General features: G+C 37.9%; 1 protein-coding gene across 24 annotated transcripts in view; it reads left to right on the forward strand.

Moving 5' to 3' along the window:
• The window catches only part of KCNMA1 (potassium calcium-activated channel subfamily M alpha 1), a 529,204-nt gene that overhangs the window by 462,602 nt on the left and 43,464 nt on the right, over positions 1-23,138 (forward strand). For 22 of the 24 annotated variants that reach the window (XM_075025663.1, XM_075025664.1, XM_075025668.1 and 19 more), the window contains 3 exons: positions 10,179-10,302; positions 13,266-13,490; positions 16,742-16,934. In XM_075025663.1, the coding sequence (XP_074881764.1) occupies positions 10,179-10,302; positions 13,266-13,490; positions 16,742-16,934 (542 nt within the window). Of the gene's footprint in view, positions 1-10,178; positions 10,303-10,702; positions 10,747-13,265; positions 13,491-16,741; positions 16,935-23,138 lie in introns of those variants that run through there. The other 2 variants (XM_075025680.1, XR_012650088.1) reach the window with 2 other exon arrangements.

Below are 23,138 nucleotides of genomic sequence, written 5' to 3' on the forward strand. Positions count from 1 at the left end.
TTAGCTCAGCGTTGCCCATATGACACTGATTTACATGCTTGTTTACAGTTTATGAGGAAGAATAAAATGAACATACTGGCAAGCTTCTCATTTTTATGGTGCCAGTTGTCATGCTAGCATCGTTTTCAATTTACTTACCTTTGGACAGTCTTCTTATCTGGTGCTAGTAGTTTTAACCACTTAAAGTTTTAAACAGGTGGGAGATTCCCCCCCTACACCAAATCCTACTTTTGGGGAAGTAGAAATAAAAAGAAAGAGAGGGAGAGAGAGAGGGAAAGAGCTGAAATGTTTGGAGCTGAGCACACTGTCCCTGTTTGCTATGTAAAGTATGCCTCATTTCTTTGATCTTGAGTAATAATAATTCTGGGGAGTGATACTGTTTTCATATGCTTCAAAGCTGTGTCAAAGTTTTGCTGCTTAAGGGTACTTCTTTATTCTATTGGCTCTTGGGTACTGAGATGACAGGTCCTCTGTACTAGGTGCAGGCTTTTTCAAGTCATAGCCTTCAGCAAAACATCAAATTACCAAATACAGGGTAACATACTTCTACACAAATGCCTTTCCTGTAGATATATTATACCATATATATTAAATACTTTAGTGTTACACTGTACATTTTATGTGCAATAGAAAGTGATGGTTTGAGGTAGCCTTAGGGGTACTTTCTTCCACAAGCAGAAAAAGCTAGTGTATACTGTATCAAGTATGGTTTTTACAGGACTTTCTGCCTGAAGGCCTTTGTAAATAAGTAATGATCAACAGATTGGCTGTGGGTTTTTGAAAAGCATGCCTGTGTCAGTTTGCATGATGGGGGAAGATTTTCAAAGTAGAGCCTGCTTTCATTGCCTGCTGAAGAGGGACTGAGGGAGAGTAGTCATCCTGAGCCTGAGCTGTCTGCTCAGTAGCACATCAGAATTGCTAAACACAGGTCGAGCAGCGAGTGGAGAACTTGCCAGGCTTCCAGATCCAGACATTGTTTTCTTCCTCTTCTCCCTTGCTGCTAAATTTATTCACCAGCACCCTCAGCCTCTCCCCAGACCCAACCATCTCTTTGTCTTACCCTTTATCTGCACTGACTTAACTTTGGTTCAAGGTGCTAAATAAGACAAAGTGGATTGAATCAGAAGAGAACTCTGTTAAGCTTTGTGGGTAATGGCCAAATGCTTTTCTCCTTTCCGATAAACAAAGGTGGGCTGTATTATCTGCTATTTTGTATCCTCGTAAATTACCTAAAGTGACAGGTACTTGCTTTCCTGCCCGGAAATCTTTAGTGTATGTCAGCTAAAAGTACACAAGAGGTAAATCAGCTAAAGCACTGTCATGTCTGTAGCTGATACTTATCTTTGCAATATTTTTCCTAAATTTACTTTAAAAGCTCCTTTTCAAAGCCAGCTTCACCCCTGTCCCTCCCACAGAAACAGCTGGCTACTTTGCAGACTTTTCCTCAGCCATGGTCCTGGATCTAGAGGGGGGGCTGGAGGACAAGAAGTCTGGAGTGTGTGAAGGAGGAATATGTGAAAAGTTCATTTTTAAATTGTAATCAGAGTTGTCACTTTAGAATCACTTTCTGAGCAGCCCTACAGTTAAGATAATGTTGAAAACGCTATGTAGATTTTAGGTTTCCACAGTGGCTGGGGCAAATCAGGGGAGAGGGTATTATGCCATGAGGTAAAACTTTATGACTTCGGCTATCACTGTAGTAGAACGGAGGACAGAAACTGTATTGTAGGGATTCTCTGGGACATCATGACAAGAGGTCTGACAGGTGCTTATTTAGACCTGGTCTGAAAGTGGGAATTTTTGAGATTTACTCACACCTAAGTAGAAAGCTGTATTACCAAACATGATCCAGATAGATTGAAGACATCCTTTCAATGTCATCTTTTTGATGTTATTGTCTTTAAATGCCAGTAAATTACTAATTGAAATAAATAGATGGTAGGTATACAAATGTTCTTTGTATACATCACGAGTGGTCTAGATTCATGTTTAGAAAGTCACTGTTCTAACTGAATCCTGCATCACATCAAACAACATGGGCAGAATCACACTGATGCAATACTGGAAGAATCTAGTCAATCAGAAACAAATCCTTCAAATTCCAACTATAGCTACAAATGCAAATTAACTAGAAAAATACTCTGCATTGCCATGGTTATTTCTATCTGTTTTACATCAGCAGAAGTCTGTCCCATTAAACCCACAAGAACACAGGTATTATTTAAAAATAACTTAAACTCCAACAGGAAAAAATGGATTCTTCTCCGCTGGAGATGTGAACAGAGAGATCCTATTACCATAAAAAGTAAAGTTTAAATAGGAAGTGGAAGGAAAAAGAAGGAAAGCTGTGAGTAGCAGAGTAATCATATATCAGGTCTCCTTCTTCATGAGACAGAGAAGAAAAGTAGAACCATTTGATGCCTCTGGTGTCATGCAGTGATATCAAGTCACCTGTTCATCATCTCACAGTCAGAGTTTTCGATGCATGTTGTTGATGAAGAGTCACGTTAAATATGAGAAGTCTATATCGCCCAAATATCAAATAGCAAAGCTAGTTTTTTTAAAAAAAGTGTCATTTTGGATTCCAGAATGACCAGTAGAAATGTGAAGAGCCCTGGATATGAATCAAAAAAGCCACTTATAAGGATTGTTGCTGGGGCTCAAGTCCACACTTAATGCTTTGGTAGCTGCTACTGCATGAGTGGAATACACTGACTTGAAGGAAATGTCAGCTCAGCTGAGTCAAACTACCTCTTAATGCAAGAACAAATAGCATATGACAGGGCCCAAGGGGCCTGAAGAGCAAACAAATAGTTTGTCCCTGTCCACTCTGAATGTAGTGGTATAGTTGACATAGGCCTCTAGACAAGTAGCATACTCAGCAAAGGGTCATTATCATTAGTGTCCCTGATCACATAAGAATCAGAGGCATCAGAGGACACTGTGTTTTCAGTGTGTTGCCAAGGAGAATTTCGTAAGCCTGAGGTTTTTTTCTTGGTCAAGGATCTAAAATAATTCCCAACCAAACTATAAAACTTGCTCAGAGACTGTCAAGACCCAGCTAAGTCACACAGAAAAAAGTGAGGTTTTTGGCATACATTTCCAGAAATGTAATGAGATTATTTACCTGAAGTTGAGGGGGAAACCTCCTGGTTTTTTTTCCTGAAGTTGGATATAATGTTCTAAGTATATGAGCAATGGCTGTGCACATTTATCTCCTCATCTGACCACCCAGCTACATACACTCAAATGTACACACACCTCTGCTAGTGCCACTCGGGATGAATTTGTATTGCCCCTGCCATTGTAGTGCTGCCCTTCCTTGAGCTGAAACTGTGAGTTTTCTCATAGGAACCAAAAGAAGTGATGGGAGGTCTAGAGGGGAACATTTCTCAAGCAAAAACTGGTAAAATAAGTTCAATCTGATCATTTTCCATGACTCCACTAAACCAGGCATGAAAGGAAGTTTTGAAGAGGTGAAAGCTCACTGATTAACCATAATAGTGGTTTATATTTATATCTCCCTCAGCGTTGGAGATTTCATGTACTCTAAAATTTATGTCTTTTGTTAAGGATTTACAAGGCTAACTTTATGCAATGCTAATACGCAACGATAACTGAGCTGCAACACAGCAGGTATTTAGTAGCACATTTCACTTCCTGATTCTGTTCTACAAGTTGACTACAACCAACACGAGCAACAGGAGTAGCTCAGTAATCACTATGTTATCTTAGACCTGCTTTTAACAAGGTTATAGAAGGAAATGGTTGGCATGATAAGGGGTAGTATATGTTAGCCCTCTGACTGTTGCTACCATTGGTAGTTGTGTTATAAACCATGGGAATAAGAACAGTAACGGAGGGGGGTTGAGAGTACTGTGAAATCTTACACAAGTGTTTTTGAGATCAGAGGACAGTGTCAGAAAGAGGAGAATTTTCCAGAAGAAAAAATCTACAGGCTTTTTTATAAAGTTCAGGGTAACAGAAGATCCACTCAGATCAAGGCAGTGGAAAGAAAAAACTCTTTAGCTTTAAACCATGTTTAAAGAAAATAATGTATTCTTATAAACTTTGACTTGTGAAAGTGGTAGCTTTTATCATAAGGTATAAAAGCTATACGCTTCATTTAAGTGGCAAAAAACACTCCTACATTTTATGATGCCACTTAACTGTGGGTTTATTTTTTTACAAATGAAAAATTATTTTTTCAGGTACATTCTCCTACCCCTCAAAGATTGCTAATTCTGCAGCTTAAGTAGATATAAATGGAAAATATTAAAACCAGATGACACACTGGCTGTGTGCCTTGACTCCCCCTCATTAAATTGCTCATATAAAATTCTAAACATTAACTATTTTGTTACTTTTCTATGTGAGAGGATTCATACTTCAGAAGTATATTCTAAGCATGTCCTGAGGTATCAAGATACTTTCATGAACAAGATTCTTACATTAAACAGCTCTATATCAGTGTCCTTAGTAGTCTCGATAAATGAACGTGAACTCTTCAGTAAGGCTTCTGAGGATAAAAAAAACTTCAGTGACACCTGGGAAGAGCAAGAGGGAAGGAAAGAGAATTGTTAGTATTGTTAGCACTGTAATTCAGCCCATAAACTATCACAGGGCAGTAGGTACCAACTACAGTGTGAGCTGTATTCTTCTTTGTAGATTTAGGGAAGAAGTCAGACAGTGTGTGATTGTGGCCAACACTGGGGTAGCTTCTGAATACAACAATGAAAGTATTTAACAGTGGACTGCAGGTTTTCTTTCTCTTGTCACACTGGGTTTTCTTCTCTAAAACCCGGTGCATCTGGGCACCGAATCCTTACAAATTTCATTGCTGATTAACCTGTGAAAGGAAAGATCAGTAAGAGAGTGTCATTAGCGTAACACACATAGGTGACAAATTCTCATTACAACTTAATGCCATCCACGCAGGCTGCAGAGGGTCACAGGAATGGCTAATGGTAGCCGACAAATGTTGGGTGTATTAGTCGCAAAACATTTGCTGAATTCCATCAGAATATCGTGACAACCTTCACAGCTAGTCCCAGTGAGCTGCAGGAGTCAGTGGAGTTTGCCTGTGACAAGCCGTCACTCTATCTTGGTTGAGCTTTGTAGCACCAGTCAAAGCAGTCAGAGAAGATTGAAGTGACAGAGGCCCACTGAGTAAATAGTGAAACATGCAGCACATCATGAAATATTCAGCCAGGGTGTAAAAGCTCTAAATGCTTTTTCAATTATTAGCACCTGCACTGGCTGCATACGTCTAACACTAACAGCATGTTAATTGCCACAATTTGTTAGGGTAGTTGTAGGAGAAATTTCAAAGGCATGAGACGTTCTCTAGTGTGTCTTCAATTCCTATCCTACCTTCAGCAAACACACTCCTTCCTCCTAAAATGAACTACATGCGTGCATACACTCGCAAACACACATCCACATACAAAGTTAGGTAGGAAAGCTCAAAATTCCTGGACCACACACAAGGTGACTTTCAGGACCCTGAATCTTGAGCAGGATACTGCTAAACATCTTTTTGTGGGCAAAATCTACCTGAGAAAGGCATAATTGCAGACTTTAACAAACACAGGTTAAAGAGGAGCGGTGTTGTTCCCGGGGGTGTTTTGCCATTGATTTTATATAAGGAGAATTTTATTGCAGGGCAGAATAAAAAGTAGCCAAGACATTGTTTTACTCATGTGCAAAGACTAACAGATTACAGTTTATTTTCAAATGACACCAGGGTCCCTACTGGTCATACAGTATTCTTGTTCCCAGTGCTCAACATACAGAGCAGTTCCACTGCAGATCAATGAGGGTAAGTTGCTCTAATGCTCAATTGCATATGAGTGATAGCAAGAGGGTTAAGACAAAAGTGACAGCATACAAGGGTATGCTAAACAATAGTCATTTAATGAGGCAGCCATTTGGCCCTGAATGGTCTTTTCAGTTCTGTCCATCCCCAGTCATTACTCAGAAGTTCCAGATTCAAAAACTCCAAGTAAATCAGTTTGCAGGAGTTGTTATAAATGTGTGCTAGGAAAGCAATGCTCTTTAAAAGGTAATGTTGACTTCCTCGCCATAGGTTTGCTGGAAGTGGGGTTTATGGTTTTGCTTTAGGCTGTTGTCTTCCAGGCAGGCTTTTTGGCGCTGTAGCTGTAGCATGGCATTTAGCATCGTTTTCAAGTTTAATTGATCATAAGTGGCATTATATGCTCTTCAAAACCTTGAAAAGATGGTATTTTGCTCTTCATTTTAAGTCATGCGTATGTAATATCTGCCATAAGAACCAGAGACGCTATTTTTAAACTGGGGTTATGGATGAGGGAAATTTAACTTTTGCTCCTTTTCTCCCATGCATGCTATACTTGCCTGTCTTTGGTCATTGCAAGCCATAAAAGCCAGCATCTCAATTAAAACAAACACCATGGCATGGTCTTCTTCCTATAATTTGCATTTTTCAAGCAAATGACTTTACAGCCCTGGAGAACATAACAGCTGCAGCACAAATACAAGCATTTCCACAGTAACCTGCCAATGTGACTCAAGCATGGCTTGACAGGGCCATCTTCAAGGGTGAGGGGGGCAGAGAGGCTCTAGGAACATTCAGTACATGATTTGGCTGTAAGGGCAACAACTGTAATGCTTTGTGTAATATAAATTTTAATGGGAAGAGGGTGTCCAAACCCCTTAGGCAGATTTGACAGCCTTGGCCTCTGTGTGTCTGTCTTAATTAATTTTTAGTATTTGCAAAACAGGTTTAGATCATCAGATTAACTAGAGCGTGTATGTCCAAAGTACTAATACTATTACGGTATCACTTCATCAAACGACCACATTTTTTTAAATAAAAAAAGTCCAAAGATCAATTCGTTTTTTAAGTACAGAAGCCAGCGTATCTTTTAACATCTGAGGACAAAGTTGGACTTTAGTAGTAAACAGTTTTCAACCTTCATAGACATCTTCAGGGATCACTTTACTGAGAATGAAAATTCATTGATTAAAGAGAGATTAAAGTAATAACTTAGCCCAGAAGTTTTAAATTTAATAAACTCACTTAGCCCAGAAGTTTTAAATTTAATAAACTCACTTATATGTAAATAAACCACAGATTCTGAAAAACAAAGTGTGGCTAGTCTTATCACGGTTTCCTTCTCAGGCAATAATCCATTCTCCTAGAGTAAAAGTAGTATAATAGTATCTATTAGCATACTTTCTTGTCATGTGTCCCATCCTGTTTGCTTCTTTTAAGGCTCCCACTTGCTGTACTCCAAGCAGTGAAGCAGAGAATCCAAACAGTTTATCATATTGCAAATAAGTGCGTGTATTGATTAAAAAAAAAACAACAAAAAAAACCCTCAAACAAAATCACGATTTGTGACCTAAAACTTCAATAGGGAGTTATATCCGGTGATTCACATTCTTGGTCCCTTCCATAGCACACTTCTGTTTAAACCCAAGATAACTAGAAAATATAGTATTGAGATAAATTTCTAATAAATCTTTAGCACAAGCTACTTTGAATATTACTCCCTTTTAGGATGCAAGGCCCTTACCCAAAAGAGAACTAAGCTAGGCTTTAAGCACTCACACACTAAAAACTGCCTCAGATCTCAAGCAGTTGACTATAATTTAATGTCAGGTATCTGTTATCACCTACTTTGTTATAAGATTGCTTTTAATTTGTATCATTTCTGTGACTGAGATTAGAGAATTGCTAAATACTCATTTGTGTGAAAGCATCAGATGATCCATTTAGTTTTAAGTCTCAGAGCAGAAAAAAAGGCTGTTTAGAAAATTAGTGTGGCATTTTTTTTACAAATTGATTTATTATAGTTTCTCTGATGAAGGGAAAAGGAAAAACAAAATGCCTTCCTATATGCATCTGATTTCTGAAAGGAAAAGAAGGCGGTTTGATTGGTGAACTTTGTTTTTGTTTCAGTGCTCTGCTAGGAAAGCTCGTGGAGAAATGTCTTGTGATACTTTGGGGAAAAAAAAACCAAAACCACAAAAGCAACAGAAAGAAAAACATTTCTCAGTGGAAGCTGCTGAAGAATCCTAACCTTTTGGCAAGCTTTCTTATTTTGAAATACATAGCTAACACATTCCATCAGAGTACCACTAAATGTTGTCTGAACATTAGTACAACCTTCAAATGGAATTGTATCCATGGCTGCAGACCTTACTGTACCACATGCAGCTGTGAGCAGCAAGGAATGCCCTATGAACAGCATCACAGTTAGCTCTCAGCCAAAACTACGACGGCTGCAGCTTGCTTATGAATGGAGTAAGAGAATGCAGAGTCTATATATTTTTCTAGAAATGAAAAAAAAAAACCAAACAAAAACCAAAAAAACAAAAACCCAACCAAAACCCCACAACAAAACCCTTAGGTACAGCTTTTGCACAAAGAAGTCACCTCTGCTTCCCACAAAAGAGAGAGCACACTTATGCAAGGCCTTTCATTATTAAACCTGGAGTAAGGTCAGAGACTCCAGGTAGTCAGTCCCCTAGAGACTCTGCTGCCAGTGGGTTGATAGTGAAATGCACTGAATTGTATCTCTGTTGAGTGAATGTAAAAAACTTTGAAAACATTGTGTCTCTTTTTCCAGTTGAGTCTGACTTATGCCTTCACCATGTAGTGCATTGCTTTTTCTTAAAGCATCAAAAGATTCTGGTTTAAATGGAACATTGTATTGATAGTTTCTCAAGTTCTTTTAAGCCACTTTCTGTGGAGTTGATCCTGTTTGAGTGAAATGAATGGAAATTTACCACTGATTTCAATGGATATACAATCAGTGGCTATAAAATTACACAAATGAATCACCCTGACATAATTAGACATTATACCTTTCTTAGGCATGCAAGCATAACTGTTTTAAGCATGGTAACTTATCATACTAGAGTCGGGGTAAATTAACCTACATCATGCACAGTGCTCAAAGTCTGCTTTAGTAGACAATGCAGAAGAGAAGTTCTTACCACAGTCTGCTGGCTCATATGCTTTAAAAGCAGTAAACTTCCCAGTTTTGAGAGTTCAGCCAATATGGGCATTTCCTTAACATGGTTCAAAAGGCAAACTGCTTTAAAATTTGGCCACCTGTCTTAGAGTACTTAGCATATTCCTACATTGCAAATATTTTCTTCTTTGAAATGTTACAATTCTGTATTGGGATATTTCAAGCATTCATGACAAAAACCTTAAGACTGTAGTTTTTCCAGACAAAGCTCTGTTCCCTCCTTGAATTTAAGATTTTAGGGTCAGTTTACCCTGTGCCTTGTAAACATGGTCCTCCTTCTAATGCTATTGTATAATGCAATCACTAGCATCAGAGAGTGTTGGAGTCACTTAGTACTTAGCTTAATGTTTGATTTTAGCATATAAATTAAAGAACTGTATGTGTCTGTGCTTAGATGTAACTATATAGCTGAAAAGCAAGTTTATAAAAATGTCTTTTACTTGCTTCTCCTTTGAGAAGCCTTGTGCTTTAAAATCTTGCTGCAAAAACACTTAGAAGGTTATCACAGGTAGAGTTGTCAGAGAAAATGGACATTGTTGTTTGGTATTAAAATCATGTATTCCAGATGTGGGCATTTGTTAGTCAGTGTGCTCTAAAATGACATACTGTTGAATCTTTAAAGGGCTTCAGTTTGGGAAAGCAAAATATGATTGGGCAAATTGCTAAAATATTTAAAGTGCAGCCTGTTAAAGCTTTTACTGCGAAGGGCATCATGTCAGAAGTTGTATGTGGTAAAAGCAAGTAATTGGCTTTCCATACCTATGCCAGTCAGTCAGCATGGGGCTCTGTTCCTATCCCTTCTACTTCATTGCAGATGCTAATAGCAACTCCGATATTTATTTTGGAGGGGTGGGACTGGAAAGAAAAAAAAATTTTATGGATGTGATGGTTTCAGAAAGCCCTGTTTAAAATGAAATGGTTATTGGTGCAGAAAGAATATAGAAAATCTTTGAAACTGCACCCAAAATTTAAAAATTAACTTTTTTTTATTTTCAGCTTTTGTTTAAAAGTATCCACATTGAAAGCATGTTAAAGTGTAAATACATTTCATTTTTTTTACTTTTATCCCTCTTTGTACACAGCTCTTGGGATATCTTTCCATCCATAATTCATGATATTTTCCACTTATGTTGTCCTCAACTTGTTTTTCCCCAGGCATGACCCCTTGTTAATTCCTGGCAATGAGCAGATTGACAATATGGATGCCAATGTGAAAAAATATGACTCTACAGGGATGTTTCATTGGTGTCCAGCCAAGGACATTGAAAAGGTCATTTTGGTAGGTATTGATGATAAGTTGTGTTTGAAAAGAGGTTATTTGAACCATAGAACTGATGTCTAGTAGATTAATAAATTAATCTGTACTATCATTAAATCCAGCATATTGACATCAGAAACACAGCGTGGTGAAATCAAAGCTAACATTGTGGTTAAAGAATTCTAATTATATAAATCTGTATGCCGAGTGCAACAATAAAAAGTTGTTCAAAATGGAGAACTTCTTTTTCATAAACTGAAATTTGCATATTTGGTTGGAATCTCTAGAGAATTAAGATTGGATATATTTAAATGTTTACATACCCCATTTATCTCTTTACACAAGGCAGTAATGATTCTAATACAGGCAAGTGTTCTTTTGCATTATCTCTTATTTATTGATGTGAATTTTGCTCTCTTAGAACTTCTCTATTCCCAACATTTCAAGATGCCCAGATAGGCCAGAGTAAGTAGTAGTACTACTCTGCCTTTCTAGCATGTTGCAGTGAGCCTAGTCTATGTTTGTTTTGTTTGTTTAACTGGGGAAACCATCAAACTGACTCAAGTCATTAAAAATAATTAGAAGGCCTATCACAGTTTATTTTGCTCTGTGAAAGTTTGTGCCACTTGTGTTCATGTACTCATACCTAAGAGTAACAAGTAACTAACTCCAGATCTCATACGCAAAACTGATGATATTTGAAATGAACTCCCTGGTGGATCTTCACTTTGTCGCACTTCATAAAGCTTTTCCTGAGCCTGCTCTCTTAGATTTTCCTGCACTGTGTCATGGTGTAGCCAACAATGGTGACAGCCTCGGTTTATTCTAGCAATCAGGGGTTAAAAGCTTGTCTCCACTTCTCCTCAGGGGTTTCTGTAATAACTGTGACATTGCCTGAAATTGCAATATTGGTGTTTAAACAGTCAAGCAAGTAAATTCCAAATTCTACAGACTGAGCTGTGAGACGGAATTTGGCTGAACAGTTTTAAATAGTATGTGTTTAGATGTATGCAGCAGGCAAGGAGGGGCAGCCCTGCTGTACAATACTTTGTAACAGAGATAGAAATCTGCCTTCATGCTCTAAACACATTTTAGCTGACAACCTTTACATGTTGCCCCACTTTGAAAAGTGTTTATCCAAAAATGGCACTGTGGAGTGCCTCGTTTATCATCTCTTGGTGATGCCATGTCAATTTTTCCCCCTACTAGCCTGTGAATTTTTAAGTCTGGCCAGGTTCTTTCTGCTTCACGCATCATCACCAATCAAGACACAGCCAGCAAAATGCTTCCTTACACCTTTTCAAACTCACAGTCCACATTTTATGTCTACATTCATATCCATGCAAATTTAACGCTGTCCTTAGAAGCCACACAAGTACAAATCAGTACATAATTTGAAGAGGATGGGATTTCCCAGGTTGTCTTCTAATTGATACTTTATGATGCCTCGATCAGAAAAGAATTCATTTTTCTGCCCAAGGTCTGTTTTGGCTCTGCAAGATTCCAGCAGTATCAGGTAGTAAGAACTTTTTTTGACATATAGTCAAAAGTATGTGGCTACATATGGGTCAATGACTATAGAGTGACATTTTTTGCATAATTTCTTTCAAGACTTGGTCTCTGTCTTGTCAAATCTGAATATTCCAGACCCAAAGACAGAGGCATGGGATAATTTACATGCTTCACTTAAGCATTTGCTCATGTCTTCTGTTGTTTGGAGGGCCAAGACCACTCTCTTGGTAGAGTTGTATGAAAATCAGTGTAATTGCCCCAGAGAAATTGAAAGCTCAGGTATTTTTTAACTGATGAGAAAACTTCTAATCAGAGTTCCCGTTCTTCTTACATAGTGAACACCTCTGCTGCATATTCCAATCTATATTGCACATTGTCATGCTTCCATAATTTAGGAAAAAGGACATGTACTATGGATAAGTGAGGGGAAAATTTTGCAGTTCACCATTGTCTTAATTTTTTTCACTCGGAAAACTTCTATGTAATAGTACTGAGTATACAACTTCTTGGCAATACGGTATCAGTGGATCTGCAGCTACTTGATGGAGTGCAATAATGCTAAGGCTGGCTCCAGAAATGAAGGTCATTTTTTCCTAATGACTTTATTTAATCATCTTGGTATTTGAGTTTCCTGCTCAACTGACATTACCACTGATGAAATTAGTGCAAAAATTTATTCTTGTCACTGAGACAAGTAGATAATTCTGAACATCATTCAAATGTTCTCCATGAGACTTTTTTCCTTCTATCTATTCAACAACTCAGGAAGCCCACTGGGCCTGAAAAGTTAGTATTAGTCATGATCTTGCACACTAGTTTTTTCTTATTGAGAGAAGTTCTGTGGAGTATGGTGGGCATCCATTGTAAAGCAGAGCAGTGTAGAACATTCCTTGATTACTTCTTAGGGTAGTAGCAGCTTGTCCTAAAATAAGAACTTTGACTCTAAGAGAATATGGTCCTCAGTTCACAAGATAATGTGTAATACCACAAAGCCCTACAGAGACCATTGGGCTCTTATATTTTCCTTTTCAAATTGGTCCTGAAAAAAAAACCAAACCACTAGCGATTCATCAGCTAAGGCATGGTTTTGCATCTCTTTTCTCTAATCCTTCTAATGGCTAAATGCATAGTGGGTCAAATTCTATTCTTAGCTAGACCCATAGTGCTTTGATTGTAGCCAGAGTCTTAATCCACATGTGTAGAAACATACACAGGACCAGAATTCAGTCCAGTTCAATGTCTTCCTGAACACTGAAGGATTTGCAAACAAGAATGAAATTTTTCTTTTTCTGAGTACGTTTAATGAAGGATAAATAAGGGTAAAATGAACAGCTATTATCAAACTGCTTCTTTGTGCATGAACAATATTGACAGTTGTGTTTTTCCTGGTTTAAAACTCAATATATGATTTAATTTAAGCTTCCCTTTGTTTCATTTCTCCCTTGTCTTTTTGTTTTGTTTTTTTTTTTTAGACTCGAAGTGAAGCAGCGATGACAGTTTTAAGTGGGCATGTAGTCGTTTGCATATTTGGGGATGTTAAATCTGCTTTGATTGGATTAAGAAATTTAGTGATGCCATTACGAGCCAGCAACTTTCACTACCATGAACTCAAGCACATTGTGTTTGTGGGTTCACTTGAATACCTGAGAAGGGAATGGGAGACACTGCATAACTTCCCCAAGGTTTCAATCTTGCCTGTAAGTCCAAAGCCATATTATTGATACTTTGTTATTTAGGACACCAGCTGGACAGACTCGTATTGACTTTGATCTTAGGCTTTTTTACTTTTGTCTACTCATAGGCCTGAGGACTTAGATTTTTCCCTTTACTTTGTCTATGAAAACAGAGCCCTGTGAGACCTTATTAGAAGATATTTGCCGCAGTGTTTGGTTCCTCATCATCCTCATTGGATGAATTTCAGCTGCTATCAAATGTATTAGCTGTGTTATATATCAAACATCCACTGTAATGCACTGCATGTAGCCAGCTCTGATGTGATTTCCCTGACAGAATGACAGTAGTTATTTATGACATTATTTATGTATTTGTACCCACAAAACCTTTGAAAAAAAATTATTGTTACTCTACCTACATAGTATCTATCTATATTCATAAAAACTTCCTGTAGGCTGGCCTACTTTATAAGGAACACTGCCATAGCATTTCAGTTCAGAGTCCTGCCATACTTATGTATGGAAGTACAGCAAAACCCTGACCCTTTTGAAATCGATGAAAAGCTCCTATTGATTTTAGTAGGGGCAGCCACTAAAACCACAATTCAGAGGTCCTTTTTCTCCTATATATCATTATCATTTACACATGTGCCCAAAATACAGAAACATGAGCTCCAGGACAAACAAATGAAGCCCTCCAAGCTAGTGACCTGAGGTAGTCATGGCTATAAATGACCCACAAAGATGTAGGCAGGAGGGAAACAAGCCCGTGGTATAAGTATGAGAGAGAATGCTCTGTATGTTACAAAGTAAAGTTAGTTTGGATGTTTTTATCAGAATGAAAAATTATGAATTTACCAGTTCTTAATAATCACATTTCAGCAATTAAAAATAAATAAATTAACAATGGATGTAACCTAAACTGAATAATTTGGCAAATAGCTATAGAATGGAAAGACTGCCTTCACTTTTTGATTAATTCAGGCTGTAGGTCTTTGTTACTGTAAATACAGTTTTACTGTTAGCCCTTGGCTTTTTTCTGTAAACTGATCCAACAGATGGTGTCACAAGATTCTGTGCTGTCACAAAAATGGTGTCAATATCAGATTTGGTCAGTTAATATCCTCCTCTTCCTGCCAATCCCTTCTAATTCCAGTCACTGTGAAGGCTAAAGACTGAGGAATCAGAATTAAATTAATAATACTGTTGAACTGTGGAGCAGACTAGAATCCAACTACTACTTCCAAACTATCCAGTATATGGTGTGTATCCGTTATTATAATGTGTATTTGTAAAGTTTTGATTCTGAATTCTGAAGAGGCATTAAGGAAATGTACACCACCTTTACATTCACCAATCAGTTTGCACCCAAATTTAGAGTGGTTTTGGACTAATTTCAGCTTAAACAGCTTAAATAGTTAGTTAATGCACCTTTAAAAATACAGAATATGTAAAGGAATTGTATCTTACACAGTCATCAAGGGTGCTGAAGACCACACAGACTTCATTACTGCTTTTTCTTTTATTTTTTTTTCAGCCTAACTTGTTCAAAATGGTGATATAAAGTTAAAAATAACAGCATTATTCTGATCTAATTATACTAATTTAAAAGTCTCCTAAAGTTTCTGAAACCATACTGGTAGGAATCATGTGTTAAAAGGAGGTCACTCAAACTCATTTCCTACTTTCTGTGCTTTGGTTCACGAGGTAAAACTTGCTGCTGATATCTGATGGGGATGTGGTTACAGCTGAATACAGAAATGTTTGTTCTGGTCTTAAAAAAAAAAAAAGTGGAAATTCATTTATAAAGTCTGTATTGAAAGAGGCATTTAAGCTGCTGAGTAAACTCTTAAAAAGTAGGCAAATGCCAATTTTAAATATCCTCAGGCAGCCTTAATTCTGTCCCTTTGCATAAAATCATTAGGAGTAAGCCTTTAATTAATTACATGATTGCATATTATTTTTCCCCACAGGAATCCTGCTTCACTTGATGCACAGTACAGGCTCAAAGAGCAGAATTAAGGTGGCAGGAATAATCATATCCTAACTTTTGAGTACTTTATAACTAAATCATATCTGTTTGATATATACTGTTTTCCACACAGTTTCGTGCCTCAAATTATTGAAAGTAATATGGAATAGTCAGACTGGTATCTGAGACTAGGTGGTAATCACTGAATAAGAATTGAGCTCTGGCTTCCCTTTGTGCATTTTAAATTCACTTCTGCATTGAATATTCTCAGCGGAGTTCAGGAGACGTTCACCATGAGTGATCAGGAGATGGAAGAGTAGGGTCTTGACTTGGTTTTATGAAAGTCACTGTGTGACAAGGGGACAGCTTAGTCTTCTCATCATCATTAGGGTCTTTGGGTACCAAACCATGTGAGGCAGCAGAGCAGAATCTAGTTTCCATAAAAAATCTTTCTTCTCCTGCACCTTGCAGCCCCTGTGACATAGACTTAATATTCTGTAACTAGAGATGTGGATTGTTGGATGTGAAAGGCAAGTGTTATCTTTAAACAAAACATAATGGGTTAAGTGTCATGTGTCAGTTGTGTTAACTATGAAAAAAACCCACGGACTACCACAACATTTCATTTTAATTATTGCATTCTCTGATTGAGAATTGTGGAAGCCGGGAATGTTGCATGAGTTGTGCCCATTAAGATAAAGTCTCGTTTCTGTTTCAAAGGGTTTAATCACACAACTTTGAAGATGAGTGTGTTTTCCTTCTAGAAGCACCAAAAACATGCATTGAAAAGGATTAACCTTTTTTGTGTATTGCTTCAGGGGGAAAAAAACAGCTTTATCCTGATTGCATTTCAAATGTGTAGGACACATAATGCTTTCCTGTTTAAATTGCCATTCTTTTGCCCAAGACCATTGTGACTTGGTAGCAGATAAATAGGCATTTAAAACACACCCCTTGTTATATTCAGAGAGCCAGAGGTTGCCACATGATAGCAACTTAAATCAAGACAATTTCAAGTCACCGATGAGATGTAGAATGCTGGCATTATTCCTGATTCTTGTTTGTTAGTAATAGCTTGACTGAGTATTGAGACTGAACCTAAAATGCTGCCATCAGCACCAACTACCCTTTAGATTAGCACACATCTCCTATTCCCTGGCACATAGTTAGACCAGCTTAATGTCAGAGCATAAAAAAGATACTTGTTAAATAATTTCCCAAAGCTCCTTCTCAATCTTTAATTTGTTTGTCTTTTTTTCCTCTCCTGACCCCCCTTCCCCCCTTTTTTTTCTCTGTGCCGAAGGGTACACCATTAAGTCGGGCTGATTTAAGGGCTGTCAACATCAACCTCTGCGACATGTGCGTTATCCTGTCAGCCAATCAGAATAATATTGATGATGCTTCGCTGCAGGACAAGGAATGCATCTTGGCGTCACTCAACATCAAATCTATGCAGTTTGATGACAGCATTGGGGTCTTGCAGGCTAATTCCCAAGGTAAGGACTGCCCTATAATACTTCTCTGCAGTGCCTACGGGGGACAGGACCTGGCAGGAAGAATATCCCTCACTCAGTAATTCAAAGAGCCCTACATCAGCTTGCTTGACAGTTAAACCTGCTGATTGGTATGATGGCTTTTAAAGGGACAGTCACATAGTTTCTCTGCTACATCACAAAGCACATCTTACAGAGGAGAAATGAATGAACGTGAAACTGGCTTTTTTTCTCAATTTAAAATTTTCAAAAAAAAAAAAAAAAAAAATCATTGCTTTCTCACCCTCCCCTGCTCTGTGGCTTTCTTACCAGGGCAGTTGCTGTTATATAGCCAAAGCTAACTCATACTCATTTAGGAATACCTGAAGCTTCTGCCTAACAAGATTTCTTTTTTACGTAAAGCACATTGCAACTGCAGAGAAATAGAACTGGATAGTACAAGCGAAAAAGTAAAATAAAAAGAACAAGAATTTTAAATTGTCTTTACAGTCCCTGTGCCTTCTTGCTCAAAAAGCCAGTTAGAATTAACTCAAAGCTGATTTCTTCCCATGGTTTGACATGTACTCATCCCATTTAAGGACACTGAACAAAATCCTTCCCTCTTTGCTGAGAGTAGGGGACTGATTCATAGGTAGCCAAAGGCTATTTTACACCAACTGTGCCTGTGCAAAGCAGCTGCAAAGCAGTCATAAGCACCCTGGCAAAGACCATCAGTGTAAAAACAATCATCTTCCCATCCCTGAAGGGTCTTGCAGCTTATGCAGCTGAAGTCCTACCTTTGATAAACCTATTAAGTGCTGCCATAAATATTCCCTCTGGATCTAGCCCTGCTATAAACGTAGGTGTAGAAAGGATAGTGCTTTGTTCTGCAATTTCCCTGTGAGCCTGACCTAGAGATAGCTTTCCCTCAAGGACTGTGAGGACTAAGATTAAGTTCCATTTTTCCTCTTTACACTCTAATCAGGAAATAGGAATTATGAACCAAAAATTGGACGCAGCGGTATAACTTCTTGAATTTGGAAACTTCTTGAACACGGAAAATTCTTTCTTAGAATCAGCAATAAAACTGTGGAATTTAATACTGGAATTAAATTGTACCAGGAAACAAAAAGTTTGAAATTTTCAAAGTCAGGTTGGAAAGTTCTGTGGATAACAAGTACATTTAGAGAAGAGGAAGAAGGAAGTGTTTTTTCAATCCCAAGGGTGTTTGAAGTTTCAAATCTGTGGCCCGGAAGCAATACAACCCCAAATATTTTAGAATTCTTCCCTTAAAAATTTGTGACACTCACTTGCTCACACTATAACTTGTAGTCATGATCAGGAAACTCATTGCAGAAGTGGAATACAGGCATTGAGGTTCCTTGTTTTGCTGATTTAGATCTGGGATTTGAAATTTTGTATCTCAAAACCAAATGTGTACTTACACTACCAGGCTATTGGCTATTCTTTGGTGGGTCTCTCTCAGTCTCCTATCACAAATGTAACTAAAATCATCAAGAAATAGAATCTGTTTGTCCCACTTCTTTCCTCCCTTCCTTCCTCTTCTTGAGCATGGGCAGTCTGAGAGAATTTCCTTCTTCTGCCTTTGCTCAGAGGTTAGAGATATTTCCCACGCTTGGCTATTGTATTTTACCTCTGGGAGTACATTGGATCTTAGACCATCCCTGAATAAGGATGGAAAAACCTAGCAATATAACAGTCTTGTTGCACCACATGAAGACCTGTCATTTTTTACTCTCCGTCCTTGGAGGTATTCAAGACCTGACTGCATAAAGCCCTGAAGAACCTGATCTGACCTCATAGCTGACTCTGCTTTGAGCAAGAAGTCAGGCCAGAGACCCTCTGATGTCCTTTCCAGCATGAATTGTTCTATGATTCTATAATATCCAGGTTGCTGCTACAGCATAGCCCCTATAGGTCAGGAAGTGTAGACTGGGGCCATGGTTCAGATCCCTCCAGCCCTATTCAATGTTGCTGATGCAGAGAAGCAGAGGCACAATAAGTTAGCACATACTTAGAAATTTTGGACATTTCTTCAGGTAAATATCAGTCTGCATGTGAAAAAAAAAAAAAAAAAAGTGACTCTTTCTGTAGCTTTTCTGGGGAAACAGGGCATAGCATAAGGCAGGTAACCAGCAGCCTATTTTAGTTGGGACCACTGACTAGGGAGGGGTTCTTGTAAAACTTGTTGTTCAGAAAATAATTATCTTCCCAGTAAATTGTCTGCTTATGGTATCCACAACTCCTGAATTGGTTGCATTGCCTTCAGTACAGTAAATTTTCTTGAAAGACCTTGAATGCAATGGTTACACTGTCAGAAGCAATTAGATCAGTAGATAGCACAAACTTTACTGGAAATTATATCCAATGTGACATTTTTATCTATGAAATGCAGCTTTAACATACGGTGGACACAACTATCATGACAATTACATAAACTAGGTGATTCAACATTTGCTGGTCAGCAAGCAGCATACTAGAACCACCTCTCAGGTCCTTACTGGCAATGAAATATGTTTATTACAGAACAAGTTGTCATTTTACTTTTGCTTAAACATTTGTGTATTTTTTGACATACTTATTTATCCTTAACACATTAGCTGGTACAAACCTTATTGCCAATCTGAATTCTTCTAGATCTGAATGTATGATTTTGAATTAAGGCATTCCTCACCAACAGCATCCTTTGAAAGAGTGTTCTGTGCTGTTCTTTTATGTGACTCCTGTGACTGATCATAGGAAACACTGACATTAGAAAATGTGGGTATGTGGAAGAATGCCAGTTGACCTATGACAGGGTGTTGAAAAGAGAAGAAACAAACCAAAATATGTGAACAGCCTGAGAAACATATGGGCTAAGATGTGAGATTTTTGGTGAGAGAATTAACAGTGTAATCTTACCCTTGCTATTCTAAGTAATAAACTAGCATAATTCTGCAGTCACTAAGCAGTGGAATCTCATATGAAAACCTGATATATATGCTATGGCTCTGAAAAAGAAAAAAAAATACAGTCATTTAATTGATAGGTTATTGAATGCACAAGGATCTTTCTGTTTTTTATCTGTGATGATTTCACTCCAGCATCAGACAAAAGATGACACCAGTACAAGAAGTGCACCATAAAAAGCAGGATGCAAATTTATGTAACCATCAGATAAGCCATAATCACTGGCCAGTGCTGAAGTACAAGGCCATATCTATAACTCCTTTGTTCTAAGTTGGTAGCAGAAAAAGAACAAATCCCCCACAAATTTGGGGATTTTATTCCCTTTTCCCCAGAGCCTCACCCTTGTCACCTACTTTAACACCAAACTCACTTCCAGTCCTAGGCATATAAACATTCATCACTAGCCAACCTTCTGTATCCATCCAGACATGCTCTTTCCAATCAGGGACATAGCATTGCACCAACAACTGAACCCAGATGCAATTTGAGAGGAAACGTCTTGTAGAAGGAACAGGAGCGTGGACATATGACAACAAGGCTTCCTGATAGGGCCACCAATTCCCAATGGATTAAGTTAACTGCTGAAAGAAAGTCTACTGAATTAATCTGGTTTATATCAACAAAGGATTTTCTCATTACTAGTTCAAGATGAACTTAATATGCACACAGCTCTTCTTATGCAGAAACAAAGACTTGCTAGTGTTTCCTTACAGTGTTAAAATACTCCCAGGCTTTTGGACTGGGCAGCATTAATTATCTGGACCTTCTATAAGTAGTGCGACAACACTTTTGTCCTCTGGTCTGCCTGCCTTGAGTCCTAACTGATCCTGCCAGAATTTCATCTTAACCAACCGAAGTGCTCTGCCTTGACCTCCTGAAGAAGAAAAGAAGTAGCTCACAGTTCCAAGGCACAGAAAAAAAAAAAAATATATTTTGGACCAGAGCTACAAAGGACCCTGGGGTACCCAGAGTGGATGACAGTAAACTAAGTTGTCAAATCTATGTTCATCATCAGCTGTCTAGCAACATATGACCAAACACATGACTACACAGAACTGTGAATGAAAACAGGGTGCCTTCCTTAGAAGGAAAAGCTTACTAACTGTTCTGGAAGGATTTGCTATTCTCCTTTCCATTAAATGTGTAATTCTGCTGGAAAAGAACAAGGAACTCTTTCAAATTGGGTCTGTGTTGCTGAAAGCTCTCATGATGAAAGCATTCTCGTGGCTGTCTGCACTTAACATTTCAAAGCTGATGAGGCAACTCCTTAGGCTCGCTAGAGGTTAGGGATGCAGAATCTGATGTCCTGAAAATGAGCTTTTGGAAATCATCAGGGCAGTTTGTTGCCTTTGGGAGACCTAGATTCCAATGACAGGAAGGCCAAAAGTGTGTCCCACTGAAGCTGCAGCAAACTATCACTTTCATTGAGCTCTCCCAGCTTCTGAGACATAAAATGCTGTAAAGTTGGAGCTTGACACGCCTCTACACAAAATGACTCATAAACTCAGTCAGATGTCTTATTTGTGACAAGGGAAGTCCTGTTTTTGTCTTGCAGTTCCTCTTATAGATGTTGACTGATTGTCTTCTTAGCAAGGTTTGTCAAGAGGTGTGTATGTTTGTGGTGGAGAAAAAAGGTCACCCTCAGGTACTGGAGATTTGTTTTTATTGTCCCTTCCTGATTCTCATTCTGTCCCCTCAAATACAAAGTGACATTATTTTATCAAGAAGTATTTTGGAGAGAAGACCAAAGAATATTAGATCCCTATTAAGCATTTGTGCTCCCTAGCCATAACATTTTTCTAAAGCACCCAGGAAGATTGAGTCTGGGGTGGGCTCTGCCTTGGCAGTTATGTTGGGAGAGCTCCACTAATTCTTCTTTCCTTCATTCTGTTGACCTTTCCATCCTTTCTTATTCAAGTAGCATCTATTGACAGTTCCCATTTAGTTTTTCATGTTTCTTGTATTTTCTTTCAGAGGCTTACATCGTGGGAATTTTACTTGTTGTTTTACCCACCAGATGAACACCAAATATTTTTCTTCAGTTGTAACTAAAACTGCTATTTGGCTTTCTTCCCAAAAACCAGAAAGACAATTATACTTAACTGTTTAGAGATTTATAAATACTGTACCAGAGTAGCCTCTGGGTAGTAACTTTAGATATCCAAGTCAATATTTTTCTTTTATTGGACAGTGATTTAGATCTTATTTTGAGTCCTATATAATAAGAGCAGTACATTTCATTAAAAAACACTTACTAAACAATAAAGAAAAGCAATCTTATGGCTCCAAGCAGGTCTAAAGTAGAGAAGAGGGAGGCTGTATAGTAACATTTTTTCTATGGACATTACAAGACAGATCACAGTACAGCAGGGTAGATGTATTTCAGCATAGTAACAATTGCAGCTGTTTTCTGAATGACTTCAACTTATGAGAATTTTCCCTAGGAACACTATTTCAACACATGAGAGATCTTTTTAGGGCCTTCATTTACGGTTCTTGTAATAGATCCTCCAACAAGAAAGAATAAAGAGAAAAAAATAAAGAGGGGATGAACTCCTGGGTAATACATCTTATACATCATGGCAGAATTCTTCTGGGGAAAATCCTATAAAATCAAGTAAACATACTCAGAATTTTACACACTGACTTTCAAGTGTAACAGATTACACAAGCTAAGATAACCATGTACAAGTTTAGTTGCATTTGATCCAGTTCCTTTAAAAATCACTTGTGGCTTCATCATAATTTTTTGTTGGAGCTGGCTTAAACTTCGATTGACGGGACAAAACCAGTTAGCGACTGAGTTTCATTAGGTTTATTTCACAATCTGTTGATTAGTTCTTGAATTATTGCAAATTTTGGTGGACTTAGTCTTGCAATCTACTGTAAGAAATTTCCTATTAAAATGAATTTGAGATCTACATTCCATTGTGTTTGCAGGTAATATATTCTTTTTCACCTCTACCAATCAGTAATTCTTGATTGTTTTATCTCTGAAATGTTAGCAAAAGAGAGAGAACAACAGTAGTATTATCAGGATTGGAAATGACAGAAAATTCTTAAACAAGGGGAAAGGATAAATACTGTCTGAAATGCTTGGTTAGCAAAGGTTTTGTGTCACTCTCAGAGATAACTGTATTGTAATGCTGTTAGAGATGTTTGTTACAAGTTCAAAACAACAGTTTTATTCCTGAAGGAGGTTTTTTTGGTGAGTGTTGAATCTTATTTCTCTTATTTTATGGTCATAAGATGAAGATT

The sequence above is a fragment of the Buteo buteo genome, chromosome 4 (genome assembly GCF_964188355.1).
Source record: "Buteo buteo chromosome 4, bButBut1.hap1.1, whole genome shotgun sequence".
NCBI lineage: Eukaryota > Metazoa > Chordata > Aves > Accipitriformes > Accipitridae > Buteo > Buteo buteo.